The following is a 12395-nucleotide window of genomic DNA, read 5'->3' as shown; positions in this document are numbered from 1 at the left end:
TTGAGTGCCAAGCCAACCAGGTCACATAGCAAGACTTTGTCCTCGCTCCCCCGACCCCCCCAAAAAAAAGCCAGCCTAGAGAAATTCTAAACTGTATAAGAGTTTTTATACAGTATAAGAAACTAGAACATAGCCGCGCGGTGGTGGCGCAGGCCTTTAATCCCAGCACTCAGGAGGCAGAGGCAGGCGGATCTCTGAGTTCGAGACCAGCCTGGTCTACAAGAGCTAGTTCCAGGACAGGCTCCAAAACCACAGAGAAACCCTGTCTCGAAACCCCGCCCCCCCAAAAAAAACTAGAACATATAAGAGCATTTATTCTCAGAAATTGCCATCAGTGGCCAACATTGTTTTGGGGCTGCTGGTCAGCAAAGCTATTTGGAACTGTGTAAAAGTCAGAATGGGCCAGGCAGCGGTCGGCGGTGGGGCTGAGAATTTCGGACATTTGCTCAGGCTGCTGTTCTGGAGCCCACCCTTTGGCAACTACCGCTTTGCAAAGAGTGTAGATCACGAAGCAACCCTCTGAGATTCCCAGCCCCAGGCTCAACCTTTTTGCTGAGTCCTGGCTCTCACCAGCAGAACCAGGGGCTGGGTGAGCGCCTGCGCTGCAGCGTGTGTCCGTGGTGTGGCGAGAGGCGGCCACCAGGGGGCCGCCTCGCTCTCGTCTCGGGCCGCTTCCGGCCGCGCAGGCGTTGTGGGCCGCGAGCTGGATTTGGTGCATATCAGGTAGGCTCCGGGGAATGGTGGAGCAGGCTGGGGCTCTGCGGGGCCTTTCCGAGCCTGGACCACCTCCCCAACCCAGCCCCAGGGTGGGATGACGCGGCTCTCCCGGGGCTCAGCTGGGCCTTTCCTTGGAGCAGTTGGTGCCCTCCAGATGCTTACCGTGCACCCTCCGTCCCTCCGGGTGCTCATCGCGTACCCCACCCCCGGTGATCACCGTGCACCCCCCCCCCCCCGGTTTTTCACCGTACAGCCCCTACGTGTGCTCTCCGCGCACCCCCCTGGGTCTCTCTGTGCACTGGGCGCTGCCACTCAACTGTGTGAACGGAGACTGTCCTCGGTGCTCTCTCTTTCTTACCCCCTCCCTACCCACTTCTCTCCCCACTATTCTCCTTCTCTATTAAAAAGCAATATATAGACGTTTAGGAATTTTGACGTCCCCACGCTTTGCCTGTACTAACGAAATAATATCCAGATTATTTAAAGTAATTATTGGAAAGTGAGGTGACACCAACATCTCGAATCAGGTAAAATAGTCGGCATATTGGCAGCTCATTTAGTTGCCTTATTTATTTTGTCTAAGCAGCCCCTTTCAGTGACCACACTGGGTTCAAGTCTGCCTAACCCCTGAGCTTTGGAAGACCCTGAGGAAGAACGTGGATTTGAGGCAGCCCTTCCAAGTACATGGTGTTGATCTTGGATGAGCGCCTTCACCTTTGAGTCCGTTCCCTTCTCTGGGAAATTACGTACCTCAGAATTGTTTTGAGTTTGATATTGTGTGATACTGTGTGAACAGTTGAGTTTAAGGATGATTACTGTTTTCCTAGGGAGAGTCAGAATGTGAGGATTATAGCTAAAAGGCACAAAATACAGTCCACAAATGCTGTAAGGGCTTGCCAACTAATGAGGGCCATATTTTCATTTGAAAATGTGAATTCCAAGGCCTGGAGAGATTGCTCAGTGGTTAAGAGCACTTGTTTTTGCAGAGGACCCAGGTTCAATTCCCTAATAGCTCACTGCTGCCCTGCCACAAGTCTCTTGTAAAACCCAGGAAAGGGGCTGACAATTTTATGTTCCAAAATCTGTGCACTGGAAAGGGTGTGTGCCTGTGTGTGTGTTTCACACGTGTCATGGCACGCATGCGGAGGACAGGGTACAACACGGATGCTGGTCTTGGCCCTCTCCCTTTTTGAGCCAGAATCACTCTGTGGTGTACCATGGGTCAGACTGGCTGGCTCAGCGGCTTCCACGGATTCTGTTCACCCATATCACCATAGGACCAATGGGATCACAGGTGTGTCTGGCTTCTCTTGGGTTCTGGGGATCTGCCCAGTCTGTGTGTGTTCTTTTCTTAGGGAGCCCCCTTTCCTTCCTAAAACTATAAGCTCTAGGTGCCATGAAACTTGCATTCACCCAATAGAAAGGTCGGATGAGGGGGAGGTTGGGGTGAAAAAGATTTAACACTTGGAAGATGTAATGGTGGTGCTGGTGAAAATAGATGAGAGAAGAAATGGCGGATGGGAGGCGCTAGAGGGCAGGACCCACGGAGAACTGAAGAACAGATTCCTGGGCTTGCGGAAACACAGGAAGACAGCAATGCCTGCCAGATGCCCATGAACACAGAGAAGTGCGGTGTGACTGTCCATTCAGTGTGCCTCAGTCCCTACTCTGTGCCAGGCGCTGCAGATGTTAGGGAACCAAACAGAACAGGTGACAAACATCTCAGAGCACAATCTAAGGGCTCACAGATCTCCTAAAGTGTTTCCTTGGGCACCAAGGAATGTTTGGGGGCTGGAGTATAGAACACTGGGAGACTCTGTAGTTTACTTTCCTGGGGTTTACCTTCCCCTTGGTGCAGGAGTCAGACCCAGGGCATTGTCTTGGCATGTGCTAAGTATTGACTCTCCCACCATCTACATCCCAGCCACTCAAGACTCATCTCAGAATTTAGCCGTGTTCCTCAAGGCATTGTGGGACTATTGAATGTTTGTATTATAGGCAGGATTTGATCTGTCATTTGGAAGGATCACCCTCTATGTCAAGCAGGAATTCTTCCACATACACATAGGGAAATATGTATAAATTTTGTTTCACACCAGGCTGGTTGTGAATGCCTATAATTCAGCCCATGGAAGACTTAGACAAGAAGATGGTCTGGTTGGTTTGTCTACACAATGAAACTGTCTGGAGTGGGGGGAATTATTTCACTGATGATGCTCTCATCAACTGAGAGTAGCAAAGTGGAGTGGATGAATCTCTAAAGCATACTGTGATGGGCTGGCGAGCTGGCTTCGTTGCGATGGGGGCTTGCTGAGTTCAACACTCAGGATCCATAGTGGAAGGAGAGACCTGATTCCTGTACGTTGTGCTCTGACCTCCTTCATGCATGCCTTGGCAGGTGTCCTCCCCTCATGGTCAAAGAGATAAAATGTAAGAAATTAAAACAACAAGATCAATCTGAACTTCAAAGCCGCTAGCTGCAGAGCGGCTCTCTAGTATACCAGAAGTGACACAGTGCCTGAGAAGCTGCTTATGGGCAGGGTCTTGTGATCACGGAGGACACGGTTTAACTGTGTCCACCAGAGGGCCTCGGATTTTAGCATTCATCCAGACCACCTGGAGAACTTTAAAAGTGGATTTTGTTTCTGATCAGTAGGTCTGAAGTGAGCGCCTAGGAAATGACTTTTCTTCCCAAGTCCCCAGGTCCCCAGCTGGAGAATCCCAGAGAATAACCGTGAGCCTAGTGGTGGCTGGGGATGGAGAGGGCATCAAAGGTACTCCAGTTCTATATGTAATATTTCATATCTTTCACAAAGGTCAGACTTGGTGGAGGATCACATGGTGTGCAAGACCCTGGGTGGGATCCCCAATATACCACCACTCCCCCCCAAAAAATGTTATTTTTTTTTAAAAAAATGGAATATATTAGGACAACTGTAAATTGACAAAACACTGAATAGATGGTCCTAATCTTACTTATGTTTTCTTTTGGAACATTTCGTTAAAGAAGGAAGATCCCATCTGCTGTGTGGAGAATGGATGGGAAGAGAGAAAGATCATGCAGGAATCAGCTGTAGGAGCGCAGGTAAGAGGCACTGGCGGCTTGTGCCAGGGCGGAGTCAGGAAAGGACGGTTCATAGGGCTTGGCTGATTCTGAGGTCAGGGGAGGGAGGAACTGAGTCACCCTGGTTTGTGATATGAGTGATGATAGGTTGTGTCTCCACGATAGAGTGGGAGCCCCGAAGAGGAGATGTGCTGGGGAAAAAGGGGGGGGGACAAAAAGGTCAGCGGTGGACACAGCCCACAGAGCGTTGGGAGACGGATCTAGGCTGCAGTGTAGATATAGGGATCGCAAGCAGCTTGAGAGCTACCAGAGATACTGCATGAGGGGAGATTAGCTCAGCCTGCAGCACCCTTAAAGGAATGGTATCATCTACTGCCAGGCTTGGCCAGCTACAATCCACTGCCTGAGCCCTGAGCTAAGCAAGCACTTTACCAGTGAGCTGTAGTCCCGGCCATTTTTATCCTGGTAAATGTTGGGTAAGAGATATTTGTTGAGAAAGCACAGGTTTGGTTTTTTTTGTTTTTTTGTTTTTTTGTTTTTTTTGTTTTGTTTTGTTTTTTTGGTTTTTCGAGACAGGGTTTCTCTGTGGCTTTGGAGCCTGTCCTGGAACTAGCTCTTGTAGACCAGGCTGGTCTCGAACTCCCAGAGATCCGCCTGCCTCTGCCTCCCGAGTGCTGGGATTAAAGGCGTGCGCCACCACCGCCCGGCTCACAGGTTTGTTTTTATACGCCTTAGGGGCTGCTCTATGTACTCTGGCAACAGGGGTGAATGGCACAGGCAGAGACGATGCACGACATCATTCCACCCCTCTGTGCCTCACATCCGTGATGCAGTTATCACTCGATTTTGACATTGACTCCTAGAGAAAAAGCAGTTGCAACCCTTTGTCCTAAAGTCTAAGCTGAGACACAGCTGGTCCCTCTAAAGATTATGAAGAAAGATGAGCTGGAGAGATAGCTCCGTGGGTAGAGGTGCTGGTCATGCAAGCCTGTTGCATCCCCAGGACCCACTTAAAGAGGGAAGAGAGAATCAGCCCCACTGAGTTGTCCCCTGACCTCCGCACACGGGCTGTGGCATGTGCTCGCCAATGCCCACACATCGTACACACAATGATAATTAACATAAAGTTTTTTTTAAAAAAGTATGATGAAAGAGATAATGCAACAGATGCAACAGCCTGGATAGAAACGGCCGCCGCAGCTCTGTTCAGTCTCTGAAGATGAGCCGAGGGAGAGGCCTGAGGTCGAGATGAGGAAAGACGAACAAATGAATCTGAACATTGCTGGAGCTGGCCGGGGAGACCCCAGAGTGTGGGGTGATGGCCTCCAGATGGCCTGTGAATGAAACCAGAGTGATTGCAGTCGGGGTTTCTTGAACACAACCCGGTGATAGCAGGAATGAATACCAGTGTTGAATTCTGTTGTCTAAGCGAAGCTACTGAACTGTCAGTTCTAACATTTCAGGGTTAGAAGTAGTCACGTTGCCGTGACAGCCCTTCACCCATGTCCTCATTGGCTTAGAAACAGGAAGGAGAAGTTCTATATTTGCTGGCAGGAACTGTGCAAAAGGAATAGATTTGGGGGACAAGTTTATTCTTTGAAGTTGAGATATATTTTTTATTTTGTCTGTGTGTGACTGCAGTATTCACATAGGCTAGAAGACACCGTCTGATCTCTTGGGATGGAGTTACGGAGGCTGTGAGCTGCCATGTGGTACCAAGCACAACTCTGAGCGACCCAGGCATGTGGATGGAGACCCAGCTGAGAGAAGGGAGAGACTCCTGAAGGTAGTCCTGTCAAGATTGACTCTGGGTCCCCATGTCTCGCAGTCTAATGGCTACTTTGGAACACTTCTGTCCAGCACTTTGAGGGACAAGCATCCTTTGCTCAAGGGTCCATCCCAGGTCTGTCCCCTGCCAGGTCCCTCCGCCATGGCCTTATAGTGGTCTCTGTTCTGGAATTTTTGGGTCCTTGCTACCTGTGTCTCCTAAGTCATCTCTTCAGAAAATCTTATAGACAGTTAGAATTAAACGATTATTCTCCAAGTTTGTCAACTCTTATCCCGGATTATCATCAGGTCCTAATTTCTGCACCTCCATCTCCCCACCCCAAAGCTACCTGTGCACCCACTGAAAAGTTAGCTTTGCTTCTTCACTGGGGTATCACTCAGGGATAGGGTGCTCAGCTGGCTTAACCGAGGCCCTGTGTTCAATCCCCCGGGCCACAGAAAAAGCCTAAATACTTTGTTGTTGCTGTGTTAGGGTTCAAGCCCAGGGTCTTGCACATGCTGGAAGCTCCCTGAGCTGTATCACCAGAACACCCTAACCTTGTCTGATTCCTACCCTAAGCCTCTTTGTCTGCCTTCTATCCCAGTCCCACAATGCACACCTACACTCAGGCCATCCACCTAGTGCAAGCTCCTGTGGGAGAAAAAGACCAGATGTGGTCTGGATGAACCCCCATTTTAGCTTGTAATGAAGACTAGTGCTTTTATCAGAGCAGCTCACGGTTCGTTTACGCCTTCAAGTGATGCTGATCCTGACCGAATCCACGAGTGACGGCGACCACCTTCACCCACTCGTGGCATCCAAACACTCCCATGAAAATCAGCATAGACTGTGACGCTACTTCCTGTCTCATGTTCTGTTGTAGGAACTGACATGGGACAGCAACATGGAAGCAGGAAAGGTCTCACCCACAGGGAAGTCCCCCGGGGCGTTGGGCTGTTGCTCTCCTTGGCCCTTATGAATGCCGTCCTTTACCTCTGTCTCGACTGGTTTTTCATTTCCCCTCGACCTCCGGAGGACCCGAATCGCTGTCCTCATGGTTACTTTAGGATGGGACGGATGAAAAACTGTTCGCGCTGGTTGTCCTGCGAGGAGCTGAGGACGGAAGTGAGGCAGCTGAGGCGCGTTGGGGAAGGAGCCGTGAAGAGAGTAAGTGTTCATATCCCTCTGTCCTCACTGTCAACTCTGGGAGAGCAATTGTTTGGCACCAGGTGCCGTGATGCTTGCTGTACCTGGGAGTCCAAGGCAAAAAGATTGCCTGGGGCTGGGCTGTGGTGGCACACGCCTCTGATCTCAGCACTCAGGAGGCAGAGGCAGGCAGATCTCTGAGCTTGCGGCCAGCCTGGTCTACAAGAGCTAGTTCCGGGACAGCCAGAGCTACACAAAGAAACCCTGTCTCGAAAAATCCAACCAAAAAATAAAAGATGCTTGGGGTGGGGACTTTGAGGCCAACCTGGGCAACGTCGTGGAATACTGTCTTATAAACAAACAAAGAAAAAAGACCCTTGACTGCCTTGTGTTTCTGTCCTTGAGCCCACGAGTCTCTGATCGGGAACTCGGGCGGGCATAGTGAAATCATCTGGAGAGAGGGAGGCAGGTGTGAAAGAGTGCTATAGGATGGGGGACAGGAACACTTTCAGGAGACGGGCTGGGGACGTAGCTCAGCTGGAGGAATGCTTGTTTCAAGGCCGAATTCAAGGCCAACCTGTGCTACCTGACACCTTGTCTCAGGGTGTCAGGTAGCACAGGTTGGCCTTGAATTCCCTCGAGAGACAGCTGTCTGGACTAACGTAGCAATGCTGAAGCTGAGGAAGTGTCTCTCTGTGTCTCTAGATGTCATCTATACTAGCCCTAATCTAATGCTGTTGCCTTTGCATATTTAATAAACTCCCAGATGGTTCTCTCGAGGCTTGTCTCTCCCCGACTCCCAGAACCATGCAGCCAACTGTGTATTTGTCAGCTCCACTTGGAGTTCTCCAAGCACATCAGAACATCCTGGGGGGACTCTTGTTTGTTTGTTTCTTCCTTCCGAATGGAGTCTTACTGTATAGCCTTCAAATTCATGATCCTCCTGCCTCAGCTTCTTGAGTTTAGGGATTACCAGTATGTGTCACTACAGCTGGCTTGGTGTGGAATGGTTGATCATCTCTTCTGTGGGGCCTGCTGTTCCCCCCTCTGTAGATGGCACCACTTTCCACCCAGGTCCTTGAGCCATACACCTGGGAATCATCTTGGGTCCTCCTGCCCCTTCTGTCAGCCAGGAGCAGGCTGTGCTCTTCCACACTGCGGTCCATGGCAACTCTCAGGTTCTGGGTAGCCTTTGGAAAAGTCCGTGGTCTCTGCCTTGGCCCCGCTCTTCCTTCTTCCTTCCTTCCCCACCCCAGTTACATGCTCACCCTGCTGAGTGCCGTGTGTCTGTCTTCACAGCTCTGGGATGGCAGAGACGGGACCGCGTCCTCTGCACCTCGCCTGCCTCCTAGGAGGTGTGTGTTCCTCGGCGTGCTTTGGTGGAAGCCTGGGTCTGACGTTCTCCTTGGCCCCGTTTCAGGTCTTTCTGTCCGAGTGGAATGAGCACAAAGTTGCTCTCTCTCGGCTCACCAGGCTGGAGATGAAGGACGACTTCCTCCACGGACTGCAGATGCTGAAGTCTCTGCAGAGCCAGCACGTGGTCACGCTGGTTGGCTACTGCGAGGAGGACGGCACTATTCTCACCGAGTATCACCCCTTGGGTTCCCTGAGCAACCTGGAAGAAACACTAAACCTTTCGAAGTACCAAGATGTGAACACCTGGCAGCACCGGCTGCAGCTGGCCGTGGAGTATGTCGCCATCATCAACTACCTGCACCAGAGTCCCCTGGGCGTGAGGGTCATGTGTGACTCTAACGACCTGCCCAAAACGCTGTCTCAGTACCTGCTGACAAGCAACTTCAGCATTGTGGCCAATGACCTGGATGCACTGCCCCTGGTGGACCACGCCTCCGGGGTCCGGGTGAAGTGTGGCCACAGGGAACTCCACGGGGATTTTGTGGCTCCGGAACAGCTGTGGCCTTATGGGGGAGACACACCCTTCCGAGATGACTTCATGCCCTCCTATGATGAGAAGATTGACATCTGGAAGATTCCGGATGTCTCCAGTTTCCTTCTGGGGCACGTGGAAGGCAGCGATATGGTTCGATTCCACTTGTTTGATATCCATAAGGCATGTAAGAGCCAGATCCCCGCAGAAAGACCCACGGCTCAGGATGTTCTGGACACTTATCAGAAGGTTTTACATTCGCTCAGAGACTCTGTGATGTCTCAGACAAAGGAGATGCTGTAAGGTCAGGCCATTAAGTGATGGACTTGACAGCTGAATGGCATCCAAGCTGTTCTACTCTTGGTGATGGAAGTGCTTTCGTGAACCTCGTGATTTGTGGATGCAGGGTCTCCTCCACATCTGCCTGCACATCTGAGTGTGCCCTGCTTTCCCGGCAACCCAGATGGAAGTAGCCAAGAGGGAAAACCTTTCTTTACTGTGCTTCCTGGTGAAGATGCAGAGAATTCATGGATCCACACAGTGTTTGAAGGAAGTGGTAAAACGGTAATCATGAAGACACATCGCCTACTCCGGTAACCATGTTTATAGATTGGTAGGAAATGGGAAGAAACATACACTAATTCTTCAGAGAACATTGCTCCTAATTTGAGCAGTCCTGTTGGAAGCTGGGGATATAGTGGCCAGTGGTCGGGTGCTTACCTGGTTCTTTGCAAAGCCTCGGATATGATCCGTAGCATACGCACACGCACACACACACACACACACACACACACTCACTCACTCACTCACTCAAAGACCGTTTTGGGTGTCCAAAGTGCAGCCCTCGTCAGTGAGGTCCTTGTCAGTGTTGGAGATGACCATCTGTGAAGGTTCCATGCAGTTTCCTCTCACTGAGCCAAGTACGCTGTGGCAGCATGCTCTAGAGAGAGACGGTGAATGGCTAGGACTGACTGCTGGGAACGGCAGGCTGCGGGGACTTCCTTACTTGCCTGGGATGGTGCTGACCTGCAGTTTCTGGGTGAACGTTTCATATCCAGTGTTCCTCTTTACTAGACAGTGTCGAGCCTCCCCGGGCTTGCACAACTGAACACCTTAAACAAAAACTGTGGCTCCAGGAACGGTGGCACACACCTGTAATCCTAGTGCCTGGGAAACAGATTGGAGAAACTAAGAGTCCAGGCCTGTCATGGGCTATATACCACGATCCCATCTGTCCACGTCCCCACCCCAATAAAAAAGTCTCTCCTGTGGTGCTGGCATCCTTATTTTGGGAGACATGAGAGAGTCGGTGTGTTTTCGTGGCCACTCACGAGGTGTCCCCTGAACCTGAGCAGGCGACAGAGCCACCTGGAGTCACAGATCGGGGCCCACCTCGGAGTCTCTAGCTTCACAGGGCTAGAGGGAAGTCCAAGGGTTTTCATTGTAACTGGTTCACCATGATGCTGCCCCTGGTGTTTCCCTCCTCCTACAGGGACCACCATTCAAGACTCATATCCCCCTGGAGTACCACAGGGCAAAGAAGTAGGCGGCATCGGATCTGATTGTCTTCTGTAGCCTGTGGCTGACAAGGGGTTGAGCTTGCCCAGGGTATCTGAACCATCTCTGTGAAGCACACAGGTGCTCCATTCACTTTGGGTTTGTTTTACAAAATCTCCACCAAGCCAGATGGTAGTAGTGCATGCCTTTAATCCCAGGACTTGGGAGGCAGAGGCAGGCGGATCTCTGTGAGTTCCAGGACAGACTCCAAAGCTGCAGAGAAACCCTGTCTCAAAAAACATAACAAACAAACAAAAAACTCCACCAAAACCCACTGGCTTAAAGATATTAACAAGTACTGGTCAGGATGTGGAGTGATTGGACCCCTTACTATCTTGCTAGTGGGAACGTAATGGTGCAAAAGCGCACTGGGGAAACAGTCAGGCAGTTAGTTCCCACTTTACTGTGCTCAGGGGCAGCTTATAGAGGGCTCTGGCCACGCCCCAGCTCGCGGGATCCTTCAGCTGCAGACTCATCAGAACCCACTCCCCTGCCATCAGGGTCTCATGCTCAGAACAGCTGCAGGCTGCTCAGAGCAGAGGAAAACAAGTTGTTTACAGGAAATTCAGGATCTGGCGGTCTGGAGTCCCCAACAACAGTCCTGGTGAAAAAGTACTACTACAGATGGTGCGCAATGTGGGTGTCGTATGAGGTGGGACTTTCCTTTGGACCGCCTAGCACAAATAATGAAATACAAACAAACACTTTTTTTTTTTTTTTGGTTTTTTGAGACAGCGTTTCTCTGTAGCTTTGGAGCCTGTCCTGGAACTAGCTCTTGTAGACCAGGCTGGCCTCGAACTCACAAAGATCCACCTGCCTCGGCCTCCCGAGTGCTGGGATTAAAGGTGTGTGCCACCACTGCCCAGCTCATGCTGTATATTTTTAAAAGGTTCTAAAACTCTGGGGTAGTGGATTAAGTAGCACAAATAATAAAAACCCAGAGGCAGATATTGGGCTTCAACCTGAAGATCAGAAGAACAAAGCAGCCAAGCCATTAGAGAGTTCTTACCGCTATGAAATCTTAATACCGAAAGAGAGTGAGTTCCTGTCTCATCCTGCCTCATATTCCTCTCTGTGGCTGCTGGGATTAAAGGTGCGTGCCACCACTGGCCTGTATGACTGACTAGTGTGGCTGCTTTGCATTCTGATCTTCAGGCAATTTATTAAAATACAATGAAATATCAAAATGAGTATACACACACACACACACACACAGCATGATTTTGTTTTAGAGACCTTACAAAGAAGGAAGGCTGGAGTCATTCTTTACTTCTATATAACAAGGCAAAAGTGTCAGCTTTGTGTGCACATACTTGAATGCAATTATGTTTTCTAAGGTAAGTTTTTATTTTCCTCTGTTACCTAATTTTTCCACGTAAGTTTTATTAAAGACATCTAGCCATTCCTACTCTATTGAGATAGTAATTATTAATTCAATGGATTTGTCAAGATTCTTTGGTGATTTGTTTGGGTTTTTTCTTTTCAATATTTTAATTTTTTGGATTTAAAAGTGCTTACCTGCAATTAAGTGTGTGCATGCACGCAGTGTCCAGAAAGATCAGAAAAGGGAATCTGATCCCTGGACCGGAGTTCCAGCCGCTATGAACGGCCATGTGAAGGCTTCCTACAGTCCCTAACTGGGGAACCACCTACTGAGCTCTGTTTAGCTCACCTCCCTTCCACACTAGAGGCTGAGGGTTCTGCTCTATCTGGGTAGAGCTTGTGGGTACACAGGGGGAGCTCTGCCAGGGCTGCTATCACCTCAGCTTTAATTTCCCCCAGCATTTGGCAGCGTCAAGGAGCAGCAGGGGACAGCCATAAGCAGTAGTGCCATCCTGTAATACAGCCTTGGGGTAACAGCACCCTTAACCCTACAACCAGTCCAGTCTTCTCCAGTAGCATGGGTTAGAGCTCTCAGCTTGGGGTCTGGAGCTCCTGGCCCTGCAAACCTGAATGCTCTCTATTTTTCCGGAGCTTCTCTGGCTCCTAAAAACTTTTTTTTATGTTTTGTTTTTTGTTGTTGTCATCGTTTGTTTGTATAACGGCCCTGACCATCCTGGAACTCACTCTGTAGACCAGGCTGGCCTCGAACTCACAGAGATCCTCCCACCTCTGCCTCCCAAACGCTGAGATTAACGGTGTGCGCCAACACGCCTGGCTAGAATGTGATTCTTTTAATGCAATTGCACGTTTAATGCAACTTTGCATAGCTGGATTTTTAAATGAGTCCATCTGAGAAATTAAATAAATGTAAT

The 12395-nt window shown here is 50.0% G+C and overlaps 1 protein-coding gene across 4 annotated transcripts; it reads left to right on the top strand.

Moving 5' to 3' along the window:
• The first annotated feature begins 642 nt into the window (after positions 1-642).
• Pomk (protein O-mannose kinase) lies at positions 643-9854 on the top strand. Of its 4 annotated transcripts, XM_075986429.1 has the most exons (6): positions 682-723; positions 3414-3491; positions 3725-3802; positions 5423-5567; positions 6433-6716; positions 8116-9854. In XM_075986429.1, the coding sequence occupies exons 5-6, from the start codon at positions 6441-6443 to the stop codon at positions 8884-8886; spliced, it is 1047 nt and encodes a 348-aa protein (XP_075842544.1). In that variant the 5' UTR covers positions 682-723; positions 3414-3491; positions 3725-3802; positions 5423-5567; positions 6433-6440; the 3' UTR covers positions 8887-9854. The 4 variants fall into 4 exon arrangements, with proteins under 4 accessions (XP_075842546.1, XP_075842545.1, XP_075842544.1 ...); XM_075986431.1 differs by lacking the exon at positions 3414-3491 and having other exon boundaries at positions 643-723; positions 5434-5567; XM_075986430.1 differs by lacking the exon at positions 3414-3491 and having other exon boundaries at positions 643-723.
• The last annotated feature ends 2541 nt before the right edge of the window (positions 9855-12395 follow it).

The sequence above is a fragment of the Microtus pennsylvanicus genome, chromosome 9, assembly GCF_037038515.1.
Source record: "Microtus pennsylvanicus isolate mMicPen1 chromosome 9, mMicPen1.hap1, whole genome shotgun sequence".
In the NCBI taxonomy this organism is placed as follows: Eukaryota; Metazoa; Chordata; class Mammalia; order Rodentia; family Cricetidae; genus Microtus; species Microtus pennsylvanicus.
Note: the sequence above shows the minus strand (reverse complement) of the source record. Positions and strands in the feature narration are given on the sequence as shown.

Excerpts from the sequence above, each read along its gene's own strand:
- Pomk (XM_075986431.1), top strand. The coding sequence starts at position 6,441 with ATGGGACAGCAACATGGAAGCAGGAAAGGTCTCACCCACAGGGAAGTC. Across the intron at positions 6,717-8,115 it reads GGGAAGGAGCCGTGAAGAGA|GTCTTTCTGTCCGAGTGGAA; the intron begins GTAAGTGTTCAT and ends GCCCCGTTTCAG.